This window comes from Diplotaxodon limnothrissa, linkage group LG3 (genome assembly GCF_057381915.1).
Source record: "Diplotaxodon limnothrissa isolate DT_005_m linkage group LG3, D_limnothrissa_male_GT1.1, whole genome shotgun sequence".
Lineage (NCBI taxonomy): Eukaryota > Metazoa > Chordata > Actinopteri > Cichliformes > Cichlidae > Diplotaxodon > Diplotaxodon limnothrissa.
In genome coordinates this window covers 8,244,835-8,258,640 of record NC_140598.1, presented here as the reverse complement: position 1 = coordinate 8,258,640, position 13,806 = coordinate 8,244,835, and the positions used below count along the sequence as shown (strand labels likewise).

Sequence of the window (13,806 nt, the reverse complement as noted above, 5' to 3'; positions counted from 1 at the left end):
CTTTGAACTTGCCTGGCCAGGTCTGAGTCCAGCTTTGCTACTCCTGCCAGGTCACATGACACAGGGGTGTGCTCTGATGTCAGCAGGCAGGTCAGTGGAGCCCTCTGGTGGTGGATATATGGCAGTGAAACAGGAGGAGGCCTGAGAACAGACAGCAGGCTTAACTAGCAGGACAAAGTAGCATGTAGTACTTGAAGGAGTCGTCACAGCCAATCAGCTCTCAGGAAAATGGAACATCACATAAATATTTCTCTTCTTTGATTTTCATCAATTATTTCCTTTGATAGATTTTCCGTCAACACTTCTGCTTGATTAGAAGCTCATAGGCAGTTCCTGTCACTCTACAATAACACAATGTAAAGGCTGCGCTCTCTGCCCTCCATAATTTGACATATTTTGTTGTTTTGTGTGTGTTTGTCTGTGTGAAGTTTTGATGTGTATGTGAAAAACAATTTTGAAAACACTGGAAAAAGACCTCAAGACATGTTTTCCTTTACTTTCTATGAAACAACAATTCCCACCAAGGCTTTTCAGGGTGAAATTTAGTGTATAGAAAATACCTGTGCCAGGTTGTCTCCATCTAGTGGTGAACATGGCCTCACCACTACATCAGGTGAGCTTTTCACTGTGTAGTGACTCAAAAGTCATTTAACAATTTTAAAAAAAGCAATGTTACAGATTCAGTAAGAACTGAAGTTTATCATAATCCTTCAAGTTTCACTCAGTAACAGCAGCTTTTTAATATTATTGGCTATATTTTAGAGTCACATTTATATGAAATGTCAAACAATCACAGAGTGACACTGAACTAAACAATCAATGCCATGTGAGTTGTTCTTGTTTGTTCTTTATCTTGGATTTATTGTAAGCAGCGGGAGTAGAAGCTAAAGAAAAATAGTAAAGATATGAATGAATCTCTGCTCCTACAGCTTTTATTGTGCCATAATGTCTGCTTTGAAACCGTCCTCTTGCTCGTCTCTTGGATGCTCACCTCTTCTTCACCTGTTCCTTTCACCAAACTGCTGCACTCTCGTTCTCTGCTCTCGCCTCCTCTTCTGGTTAGGATGCAGTCAGCATGTGCCAAACAAACTCCCCCCAAATCGATCATGTTTGATATGATGATGACGTTTTTAACATCTTATTTATGCACTTGTTGGGTGGGAAAGAGTAAACAAAGATGGGGCATAGAAGCAGAACTGATACGTGTGGAGGGACAGTAACTGTGTGTGTATATGTAAGCATTTAAACACTGCAGAGAGTCAAATTAACAGTAACACTATTTTGTCTAAGTCCGCCATTGTAGAAATTCATTTCACCGAAACAATAACATGGCGCACAATGTGACAATAAACGTATAAAACACAAATTCTTACCTAGCAGGAGAATAAATAATCAGTATTTTAAGGCTACTGCATGTATAGATGTCACTGCTGGCTCACATAAGCTAGCTCTGAGACCCGCCAGAGTTTACGCCACAGTTGACTGTCGCGAAAGAGTCGTAAATCACCGGCATTGTAAAACTTAAACTGATTCCAGGGCATGTTATAAAACACCCAATAGATGTGCTGGATATTAAACGGTATCAAACGACTAAATGAACACAGGGTTACAATTACATGCTCACATCGTCACATCGAGAGTTTATTCATTAATCATCAGAGTTCAACAATGTTACATCCAGTTGGAAACAGCTTCACTAACGCCAGCAAAACAGGCTAACAGTATATAAGAGCACAGAAACAGCCGTGCTTATCAACAGCTCGACATATCCTCAACAACTCACCTCAGTATGTGTAACCCGTTCATGTGTTACGCCTGCTGTTCTTGCGTTGTGTTCTGGCGTGAAAGTAAGAGGCAGGAGACAGTACTGGGTCTCTGGCTCTTTACTGCACATCTGCAACACAGAAACATGTGTCTGATCTGTGTGTGTCACGCGACTGCCAGTACACCTCTCCTCCGGCCATGCTGAAAGCAGCTGTGTCTGCAGCTTCATTAACACTACAATAATATAATGAATCAAATACAACAAATTGTTTTAAAACATTAACTTAAGCTCTCAAAAACAAAAAGCACAAAATAAATAATATGTCACTGAAAAAACATCAAAAACAACTTATAAGAACAATAAACAAAATAATTCAAAAACAAATAAACAGTCAGATAAATACAATTCAATAACCAGGACCCAATATTCTGGTACTTATAGTTCAAACATTATACTTCAGTACAATTATATTAATAACCGCCATCTAACAGGCAATACAACACTGTACTTATAAAAACAATGACTGAAAGACTGCATCTCCAAAACATAAGAACATCTCCATACCTGCAACACAGAAATAAGTGTCTGATCTGTGTGTGTCACGCGACTGCCAGTACACCTCTCCTGACGAAGGAAAAAAGAGTGCATGCTGTTAAAAAAGACTGCCGCGAGTAGCCGCTAGCAATCAGGCTAACTTAGCATGCTAGCATTTTAGCTGCGTTCTCGGCTCAAACTCATAAGCGTATATTAGTGAACTCTGCCCTCCACAAAACTTATCCCGAATGAGTCTCTTAATGACAAACAAAAACGCGGCGGTTTGGCTGTATTCACATTGCAGCTTGGGATCTGAACAAACTTTAATTAGCTGAGAGCAACGTGGCAGTGACTTACCTCCGGCCATGCTGAAAGGAGCTGTGACCGGGGCACACATGCACGCGCCTACGTCACCACGCAGCGCACACACACACATGAACGCACTATACACATATGCAGCATATTTATTTTACTTGGTTTTAGAGTTGGAGTATTTACATATTGATCTGAAATATTTTGCTGCTGAGCAGCAGAGCTCCAAAGCGTCCCCCTGTAACCATGGTTACGCAGATGCGTTCCGACTGTCACGTCACCGAGGAGAACCTGTTTCAAATGTATACCTGGATCAACCTGGAATCAGTTTGAAAAGTTTTCTGCTGAGAACCGCGGCTCGACTTCCTGGCACCCCGGGATAAGATGAGTTGCTGTGTTTTTCACGGAGAAAAAATAATTAACATGGAATAACGTCAGTGTTAGATGAAAAAAAAGATGCAAGCAGAAAAGGACAGCAGATTGAGAAGAGATTTCGTCAAACGGTATCCTTACCGTATAAAGAAATCTCTTTTTTTTATGTTTATTTTATTCTATTTGATCTCAAAAAGCTCCTAAAACAGTCAGTGATCACTGTTGACCTCCCTCGGCTTTTATTACCGCTAATCATTTATTTAAGCTCAGTTTTTAAAACCTTAGGATGTAACTACAGCCCAGCCCATGCAGCAGTATATGAATGACTAACCTCGTATTGTGGATGGATTATCTCAGTTGTTCTCCTGGCTGAAGTTTGGTCCTTTTACAGCATCCTGCCATGCGATTACATTTGTTCCTGACCACCGACAACACTCACTTTAACTTTTATCTAGTGGAAAAAAAGTTAGCTTGTTTATATTATGCTAACATAGCTGTGTCGCTAGCGGTCACGTAGCACATCATTATATACCAGCTAGCCCAACTTCAGTAACCCTACAAACGTCACTGCTGTTTAGCTTTCTGTCTTCATTTATGCTGGAAGTGATAGCAGAGCTGTACGTTTTAATTTGTTTCCAAAACCCCGCAGTCAGGACATGCTATATTGTATTTAGATAGAAGCTAGCGAGCTAACTCCCTGCTAACTTCTAACTCCGTTAAATGTCATAAATTCCGTTTTCGTGGATGCCTGGATGTTAAACTCAATTGTTACACCTGGTAGAGCAGAACGCTGATCATTTTATTAAAGATGAAAGACTTTAGACAGTTTTTCAACTCTCAGCAATGCCATAGTGATCGTTTGATATATGGACCTGCAGCAGAGTTTAGACCCAGACACGGCTAGTGAAGTCAGACTGAACAACCGGATAGTGATATGAATTAATTTAGAACTCACCGGAGAGAAAATGCCGCGAGCAAATCAACAAAAAGCTGGGGATTGCACAGAACTCGATATCCGCTCGTCTCACCACTGCAATCCATGCCTGGCGTCTTTGTTTGGTGATATCGGATACATGGGATCCCTCACGTTGCCGCCAGGATGGAAAACGATGAAAACATAGCCCATTATCCAGTGTCTTGCCTTCACGATCGTGAGATCTAACGTTGCAACCAACTACACAACACGTAGGAACCATAGCTGAAGCTGTATCCTTTGTCTGGCCTACTGTCATGGCGGCGGGGGGCGTGGCCCGCCTCCTGTGACATCACGCTCCAAAGCCCTATTCGGCTTACAGAATGATGATGTCACATATATTTAGAATCTCACAACAAATTTGGTCCTATGACGCTTTAATCCGTTGATCCGCAAAAGTCTATAAATAGGGGTGAAGAGCACTGACTTTTAGTTCATTAATTGCAGCATTTATGTTAGCAGAATTGAAACGTTCACCAAAGAGGTATTTTGAAACACCTGGATCCTTTTTGGAGTAGCTGTTTACAGATTCGAACATGTCTCGGAGGAAACAACCCTACAGATTTCTAAGGTAAGTTTGGTGCCGGTGCCGGTCCTCACCTCTGCAGTGCTGCCGTCTCCTGTAGCGCTGCATGGTTCTAAGCTAAGTTTCCTTTCCTTTTTCTGTTCTCCTAGTTTTTGTCCTCAGGTTTGAAGTGTCTGTGTTGTGCAGCTGGTCTGGTCTGTCTCTAGACAGTTCAGGCTGCACCCACCAGTAAATGGTGGAGGCTCACAGCGACATACTCAACACACAAGTTTCTGAACTCTGCATGAGGGTTTCTCCGACGAAGTGAGGGCCGTGAGGCACAGCTCCCCGTCCCCCGGTGACCCTGCTAGGTCCACCTTCTTAGGGAAACCCTCTGCAGAGGAGCTGACAGAGCCAGGAACTTGTGAGTTGTGTGTGTCCACTCAGGCATCATTCATACTTGTTCTGTAGGCAGTTCCTGTCAGAAGGAGGAGGCACAGCAGGAGCGTCGGGGGGCGGAAGACGGTGCCTCAGTGCGTCTCTCCTTCTGACATTGTTAAAGAAAACCCAACAAATTTATAATTATTTATATATTTACATGTAGGTAATGTCCTCAAGTTCTGTATAACCGCTCTTTCCTCTCTCTGTGTTTGTTTCTCGTCTGTTGTTGTGTGTGTTTGTGTGTATTTGTCTCTTTCAAACAGGTGCCGGTCCTCACCTCTGCAGTGCTGCCGTCTCCTGTAGCGCTGCATGGTTCTAAGCTAAGTTTCCTTTCCTTTTTCTGTTCTCCTAGTTTTTGTCCTCAGGTTTGAAGTGTCTGTGTTGTGCAGCTGGTCTGGTCTGTCTCTAGACAGTTCAGGCTGCACCCACCAGTAAATGGTGGAGGCTCACAGCGACATACTCAACACACAAGTTTCTGAACTCGCATGAGGGTTTCTCCGACGAAGTGAGGGCCGTGAGGCACAGCTCCCCGTCCCCCGGTGACCCTGCTAGGTCCACCTTCTTAGGGAAACCCTCTGCAGAGGAGCTGACAGAGCCAGGAACTTGTGAGTTGTGTGTGTCCACTCAGGCATCATTCATACTTGTTCTGTAGGCAGTTCCTGTCAGAAGGAGGAGGCACAGCAGGAGCGTCGGGGGGCGGAAGACGGTGCCTCAGTGCCTCTCTCCTTCTGACATTGTTAAAGAAAACCCAACAAATTTATAATTATTTATATATTTACATGTAGGTAATGTCCTCAAGTTCTGTATAACCACTCTTTCCTCTCTCTGTGTTTGTTTCTCGTCTGTTGTTGTGTGTGTTTGTGTGTATTTGTCTCTTTCAAACAGGTGCCGGTCCTCACCTCTGCAGTGCTGCCGTCTCCTGTAGCGCTGCATGGTTCTAAGCTAAGTTTCCTTTCCTTTTTCTGTTCTCCTAGTTTTTGTCCTCAGGTTTGAAGTGTCTGTGTTGTGCAGCTGGTCTGGTCTGTCTCTAGACAGTTCAGGCTGCACCCACCAGTAAATGGTGGAGGCTCACAGCGACATACTCAACACACAAGTTTCTGAACTCGCATGAGGGTTTCTCCGACGAAGTGAGGGCCGTGAGGCACAGCTCCCCGTCCCCCGGTGACCCTGCTAGGTCCACCTTCTTAGGGAAACCCTCTGCAGAGGAGCTGACAGAGCCAGGAACTTGTGAGTTGTGTGTGTCCACTCAGGCATCATTCATACTTGTTCTGTAGGCAGTTCCTGTCAGAAGGAGGAGGCACAGCAGGAGCGTCGGGGGGCGGAAGACGGTGCCTCAGTGCGTCTCTCCTTCTGACATTGTTAAAGAAAACCCAACAAATTTATAATTACAGTATTTATATATTTACATGTAGGTAATGTCCTCAAGTTCTGTATAACCACTCTTTCCTCTCTCTGTGTTTGTTTCTCGTCTGTTGTTGTGTGTGTTTGTGTGTATTTGTCTCTTTCAAACAGGTGCCGGTCCTCACCTCTGCAGTGCTGCCGTCTCCTGTAGCGCTGCATGGTTCTAAGCTAAGTTTCCTTTCCTTTTTCTGTTCTCCTAGTTTTTGTCCTCAGGTTTGAAGTGTCTGTGTTGTGCAGCTGGTCTGGTCTGTCTCTAGACAGTTCAGGCTGCACCCACCAGTAAATGGTGGAGGCTCACAGCGACATACTCAACACACAAGTTTCTGAACTCTGCATGAGGGTTTCTCTGACGAAGTGAGGGCCGTGAGGCACAGCTCCCCATCCCCCGGTGACCCTGCTAGGTCCACCTTCTTAGGGAAACCCTCTGCAGAGGAGCTGACAGAGCCAGGAACTTGTGAGTTGTGTGTGTCCACTCAGGCATCATTCATACTTGTTCTGTAGGCAGTTCCTGTCAGAAGGAGGAGGCACAGCAGGAGCGTCGGGGGGCGGAAGACGGTGCCTCAGTGCGTCTCTCCTTCTGACATTGTTAAAGAAAACCCAACAAATGTATAATTATTTATATATTTACATGTAGGTAATGTCCTCAAGTTCTGTATAACCACTCTTTCCTCTCTCTGTGTTTGTTTCTCGTCTGTTGTTGTGTGTATTTGTGTGTATTTGTCTCTTTCAAACAGGTGCCGGTCCTCACCTCTGCAGTGCTGCCGTCTCCTGTAGCGCTGCGTGGTTCTAAGCTAAGTTTCCTTTCCTTTTTCTGTTCTCCTAGTTTTTGTCCTCAGGTTTGAAGTGTCTGTGTTGTGCAGCTGGTCTGGTCTGTCTCTAGACAGTTCAGGCTGCACCCACCAGTAAATGGTGGAGGCTCACAGCGACATACTCAACACACAAGTTTCTGAACTCGCATGAGGGTTTCTCCGACGAAGTGAGGGCCGTGAGGCACAGCTCCCCGTCCCCCGGTGACCCTGCTAGGTCCACCTTCTTAGGGAAACCCTCTGCAGAGGAGCTGACAGAGCCAGGAACTTGTGAGTTGTGTGTGTCCATTCAGGCATCATTCATACTTGTTCTGTAGGCAGTTCCTGTCAGAAGGAGGAGGCACAGCAGGAGCGTCGGGGGGCGGAAGACGGTGCCTCAGTGCGTCTCTCCTTCTGACATTGTTAAAGAAAACCCAACAAATTTATAATTATTTATATATTTACATGTAGGTAATGTCCTCAAGTTCTGTATAACCGCTCTTTCCTCTCTCTGTGTTTGTTTCTCGTCTGTTGTTGTGTGTGTTTGTGTGTATTTGTCTCTTTCAAACAGGTGCCGGTCCTCACCTCTGCAGTGCTGCCGTCTCCTGTAGCGCTGCATGGTTCTAAGCTAAGTTTCCTTTCCTTTTTCTGTTCTCCTAGTTTTTGTCCTCAGGTTTGAAGTGTCTGTGTTGTGCAGCTGGTCTGGTCTGTCTCTAGACAGTTCAGGCTGCACCCACCAGTAAATGGTGGAGGCTCACAGCGACATACTCAACACACAAGTTTCTGAACTCTGCATGAGGGTTTCTCCGACGAAGTGAGGGCCGTGAGGCACAGCTCCCCGTCCCCCGGTGACCCTGCTAGGTCCACCTTCTTAGGGAAACCCTCTGCAGAGGAGCTGACAGAGCCAGGAACTTGTGAGTTGTGTGTGTCCACTCAGGCATCATTCATACTTGTTCTGTAGGCAGTTCCTGTCAGAAGGAGGAGGCACAGCAGGAGCGTCGGGGGGCGGAAGACGGTGCCTCAGTGCGTCTCTCCTTCTGACATTGTTAAAGATAACCCAACAAATTTATAATTACAGTATTTATATATTTACATGTAGGTAATGTCCTCAAGTTCTGTATAACCACTCTTTCCTCTCTCTGTGTTTGTTTCTCGTCTGTTGTTGTGTGTGTTTGTGTGTATTTGTCTCTTTCAAACAGGTGCCGGTCCTCACCTCTGCAGTGCTGCCGTCTCCTGTAGCGCTGCATGGTTCTAAGCTAAGTTTCCTTTCCTTTTTCTGTTCTCCTAGTTTTTGTCCTCAGGTTTGAAGTGTCTGTGTTGTGCAGCTGGTCTGGTCTGTCTCTAGACAGTTCAGGCTGCACCCACCAGTAAATGGTGGAGGCTCACAGCGACATACTCAACACACAAGTTTCTGAACTCGCATGAGGGTTTCTCTGACGAAGTGAGGGCCGTGAGGCACAGCTCCCCGTCCCCCGGTGACCCTGCTAGGTCCACCTTCTTAGGGAAACCCTCTGCAGAGGAGCTGACAGAGCCAGGAACTTGTGAGTTGTGTGTGTCCACTCAGGCATCATTCATACTTGTTCTGTAGGCAGTTCCTGTCAGAAGGAGGAGGCACAGCAGGAGCGTCGGGGGGCGGAAGACGGTGCCTCAGTGCCTCTCTCCTTCTGACATTGTTAAAGAAAACCCAACAAATTTATAATTACAGTATTTATATATTTACATGTAGGTAATGTCCTCAAGTTCTGTATAACCACTCTTTCCTCTCTCTGTGTTTGTTTCTCGTCTGTTGTTGTGTGTGTTTGTGTGTATTTGTCTCTTTCAAACAGGTGCCGGTCCTCACCTCTGCAGTGCTGCCGTCTCCTGTAGCGCTGCATGGTTCTAAGCTAAGTTTCCTTTCCTTTTTCTGTTCTCCTAGTTTTTGTCCTCAGGTTTGAAGTGTCTGTGTTGTGCAGCTGGTCTGGTCTGTCTCTAGACAGTTCAGGCTGCACCCACCAGTAAATGGTGGAGGCTCACAGCGACATACTCAACACACAAGTTTCTGAACTCTGCATGAGGGTTTCTCCGACGAAGTGAGGGCCGTGAGGCACAGCTCCCCGTCCCCCGGTGACCCTGCTAGGTCCACCTTCTTAGGGAAACCCTCTGCAGAGGAGCTGACAGAGCCAGGAACTTGTGAGTTGTGTGTGTCCACTCAGGCATCATTCATACTTGTTCTGTAGGCAGTTCCTGTCAGAAGGAGGAGGCACAGCAGGAGCGTCGGGGGGCGGAAGACGGTGCCTCAGTGCGTCTCTCCTTCTGACATTGTTAAAGAAAACCCAACAAATTTATAATTACAGTATTTATATATTTACATGTAGGTAATGTCCTCAAGTTCTGTATAACCACTCTTTCCTCTCTCTGTGTTTGTTTCTCGTCTGTTGTTGTGTGTGTTTGTGTGTATTTGTCTCTTTCAAACAGGTGCCGGTCCTCACCTCTGCAGTGCTGCCGTCTCCTGTAGCGCTGCATAGTTCTAAGCTAAGTTTCCTTTCCTTTTTCTGTTCTCCTAGTTTTTGTCCTCAGGTTTGAAGTGTCTGTGTTGTGCAGCTGGTCTGGTCTGTCTCTAGACAGTTCAGGCTGCACCCACCAGTAAATGGTGGAGGCTCACAGCGACATATTCAACACACAAGTTTCTGAACTCTGCATGAGGGTTTCTCTGACGAAGTGAGGGCCGTGAGGCACAGCTCCCCGTCCCCCGGTGACCCTGCTAGGTCCACCTTCTTAGGGAAACCCTCTGCAGAGGAGCTGACAGAGCCAGGAACTTGTGAGTTGTGTGTGTCCACTCAGGCATCATTCATACTTGTTCTGTAGGCAGTTCCTGTCAGAAGGAGGAGGCACAGCAGGAGCGTCGGGGGGCGGAAGACGGTGCCTCAGTGCCTCTCTCCTTCTGACATTGTTAAAGAAAACCCAACAAATTTATAATTATTTATATATTTACATGTAGGTAATGTCCTCAAGTTCTGTATAACCGCTCTTTCCTCTCTCTGTGTTTGTTTCTCGTCTGTTGTTGTGTGTGTTTGTGTGTATTTGTCTCTTTCAAACAGGTGCCGGTCCTCACCTCTGCAGTGCTGCCGTCTCCTGTAGCGCTGCATGGTTCTAAGCTAAGTTTCCTTTCCTTTTTCTGTTCTCCTAGTTTTTGTCCTCAGGTTTGAAGTGTCTGTGTTGTGCAGCTGGTCTGGTCTGTCTCTAGACAGTTCAGGCTGCACCCACCAGTAAATGGTGGAGGCTCACAGCGACATACTCAACACACAAGTTTCTGAACTCGCATGAGGGTTTCTCCGACGAAGTGAGGGCCGTGAGGCACAGCTCCCCGTCCCCCGGTGACCCTGCTAGGTCCACCTTCTTAGGGAAACCCTCTGCAGAGGAGCTGACAGAGCCAGGAACTTGTGAGTTGTGTGTGTCCACTCAGGCATCATTCATACTTGTTCTGTAGGCAGTTCCTGTCAGAAGGAGGAGGCACAGCAGGAGCGTCGGGGGGCGGAAGACGGTGCCTCAGTGCCTCTCTCCTTCTGACATTGTTAAAGAAAACCCAACAAATGTATAATTATTTATATATTTACATGTAGGTAATGTCCTCAAGTTCTGTATAACCACTCTTTCCTCTCTCTGTGTTTGTTTCTCGTCTGTTGTTGTGTGTGTTTGTGTGTATTTGTCTCTTTCAAACAGGTGCCGGTCCTCACCTCTGCAGTGCTGCCGTCTCCTGTAGCGCTGCATGGTTCTAAGCTAAGTTTCCTTTCCTTTTTCTGTTCTCCTAGTTTTTGTCCTCAGGTTTGAAGTGTCTGTGTTGTGCAGCTGGTCTGGTCTGTCTCTAGACAGTTCAGGCTGCACCCACCAGTAAATGGTGGAGGCTCACAGCGACATACTCAACACACAAGTTTCTGAACTCTGCATGAGGGTTTCTCCGACGAAGTGAGGGCCGTGAGGCACAGCTCCCCGTCCCCCGGTGACCCTGCTAGGTCCACCTTCTTAGGGAAACCCTCTGCAGAGGAGCTGACAGAGCCAGGAACTTGTGAGTTGTGTGTGTCCACTCAGGCATCATTCATACTTGTTCTGTAGGCAGTTCCTGTCAGAAGGAGGAGGCACAGCAGGAGCGTCGGGGGGCGGAAGACGGTGCCTCAGTGCGTCTCTCCTTCTGACATTGTTAAAGAAAACCCAACAAATTTATAATTATTTATATATTTACATGTAGGTAATGTCCTCAAGTTCTGTATAACCGCTCTTTCCTCTCTCTGTGTTTGTTTCTCGTCTGTTGTTGTGTGTGTTTGTGTGTATTTGTCTCTTTCAAACAGGTGCCGGTCCTCACCTCTGCAGTGCTGCCGTCTCCTGTAGCGCTGCGTGGTTCTAAGCTAAGTTTCCTTTCCTTTTTCTGTTCTCCTAGTTTTTGTCCTCAGGTTTGAAGTGTCTGTGTTGTGCAGCTGGTCTGGTCTGTCTCTAGACAGTTCAGGCTGCACCCACCAGTAAATGGTGGAGGCTCACAGCGACATACTCAACACACAAGTTTCTGAACTCTGCATGAGGGTTTCTCCGACGAAGTGAGGGCCGTGAGGCACAGCTCCCCGTCCCCCGGTGACCCTGCTAGGTCCACCTTCTTAGGGAAACCCTCTGCAGAGGAGCTGACAGAGCCAGGAACTTGTGAGTTGTGTGTGTCCACTCAGGCATCATTCATACTTGTTCTGTAGGCAGTTCCTGTCAGAAGGAGGAGGCACAGCAGGAGCGTCGGGGGGCGGAAGACGGTGCCTCAGTGCGTCTCTCCTTCTGACATTGTTAAAGAAAACCCAACAAATTTATAATTACAGTATTTATATATTTACATGTAGGTAATGTCCTCAAGTTCTGTATAACCACTCTTTCCTCTCTCTGTGTTTGTTTCTCGTCTGTTGTTGTGTGTGTTTGTGTGTATTTGTCTCTTTCAAACAGGTGCCGGTCCTCACCTCTGCAGTGCTGCCGTCTCCTGTAGCGCTGCGTGGTTCTAAGCTAAGTTTCCTTTCCTTTTTCTGTTCTCCTAGTTTTTGTCCTCAGGTTTGAAGTGTCTGTGTTGTGCAGCTGGTCTGGTCTGTCTCTAGACAGTTCAGGCTGCACCCACCAGTAAATGGTGGAGGCTCACAGCGACATACTCAACACACAAGTTTCTGAACTCTGCATGAGGGTTTCTCCGACGAAGTGAGGGCCGTGAGGCACAGCTCCCCGTCCCCCGGTGACCCTGCTAGGTCCACCTTCTTAGGGAAACCCTCTGCAGAGGAGCTGACAGAGCCAGGAACTTGTGAGTTGTGTGTGTCCACTCAGGCATCATTCATACTTGTTCTGTAGGCAGTTCCTGTCAGAAGGAGGAGGCACAGCAGGAGCGTCGGGGGGCGGAAGACGGTGCCTCAGTGCGTCTCTCCTTCTGACATTGTTAAAGAAAACCCAACAAATTTATAATTACAGTATTTATATATTTACATGTAGGTAATGTCCTCAAGTTCTGTATAACCACTCTTTCCTCTCTCTGTGTTTGTTTCTCGTCTGTTGTTGTGTGTGTTTGTGTGTATTTGTCTCTTTCAAACAGGTGCCGGTCCTCACCTCTGCAGTGCTGCCGTCTCCTGTAGCGCTGCATGGTTCTAAGCTAAGTTTCCTTTCCTTTTTCTGTTCTCCTAGTTTTTGTCTTCAGGTTTGAAGTGTCTGTGTTGTGCAGCTGGTCTGGTCTGTCTCTAGACAGTTCAGGCTGCACCCACCAGTAAATGGTGGAGGCTCACAGCGACATACTCAACACACAAGTTTCTGAACTCTGCATGAGGGTTTCTCTGACGAAGTGAGGGCCGTGAGGCACAGCTCCCCATCCCCCGGTGACCCTGCTAGGTCCACCTTCTTAGGGAAACCCTCTGCAGAGGAGCTGACAGAGCCAGGAACTTGTGAGTTGTGTGTGTCCACTCAGGCATCATTCATACTTGTTCTGTAGGCAGTTCCTGTCAGAAGGAGGAGGCACAGCAGGAGCGTCGGGGGGCGGAAGACGGTGCCTCAGTGCGTCTCTCCTTCTGACATTGTTAAAGAAAACCCAACAAATTTATAATTATTTATATATTTACATGTAGGTAATGTCCTCAAGTTCTGTATAACCGCTCTTTCCTCTCTCTGTGTTTGTTTCTCGTCTGTTGTTGTGTGTATTTGTGTGTATTTGTCTCTTTCAAACAGGTGCCGGTCCTCACCTCTGCAGTGCTGCCGTCTCCTGTAGCGCTGCGTGGTTCTAAGCTAAGTTTCCTTTCCTTTTTCTGTTCTCCTAGTTTTTGTCCTCAGGTTTGAAGTGTCTGTGTTGTGCAGCTGGTCTGGTCTGTCTCTAGACAGTTCAGGCTGCACCCACCAGTAAATGGTGGAGGCTCACAGCGACATACTCAACACACAAGTTTCTGAACTCGCATGAGGGTTTCTCCGACGAAGTGAGGGCCGTGAGGCACAGCTCCCCGTCCCCCGGTGACCCTGCTAGGTCCACCTTCTTAGGGAAACCCTCTGCAGAGGAGCTGACAGAGCCAGGAACTTGTGAGTTGTGTGTGTCCATTCAGGCATCATTCATACTTGTTCTGTAGGCAGTTCCTGTCAGAAGGAGGAGGCACAGCAGGAGCGTCGGGGGGCGGAAGACGGTGCCTCAGTGCGTCTCTCCTTCTGACATTGTTAAAGAAAACCCAACAAATTTATAATTATTTATATATTTACA

The 13,806-nt window shown here is 46.7% G+C and overlaps 1 protein-coding gene across 1 annotated transcript; it reads right to left on the bottom strand.

Moving 5' to 3' along the window:
- Window positions 1-21: 21 nt before the first annotated feature.
- LOC146634363 (uncharacterized) lies at window positions 22-1,806 on the bottom strand. The gene is made up of 4 exons (XM_085350433.1): window positions 1,784-1,806; window positions 928-1,055; window positions 561-625; window positions 22-141 (listed from the first exon to the last, which is right to left on the bottom strand). The coding sequence occupies exons 1-4, from the start codon at window positions 1,804-1,806 to the stop codon at window positions 52-54; spliced, it is 306 nt and encodes a 101-aa protein (XP_085206559.1). The 3' UTR covers window positions 22-51.
- Between the last annotated feature and the right edge of the window lie 12,000 nt (window positions 1,807-13,806).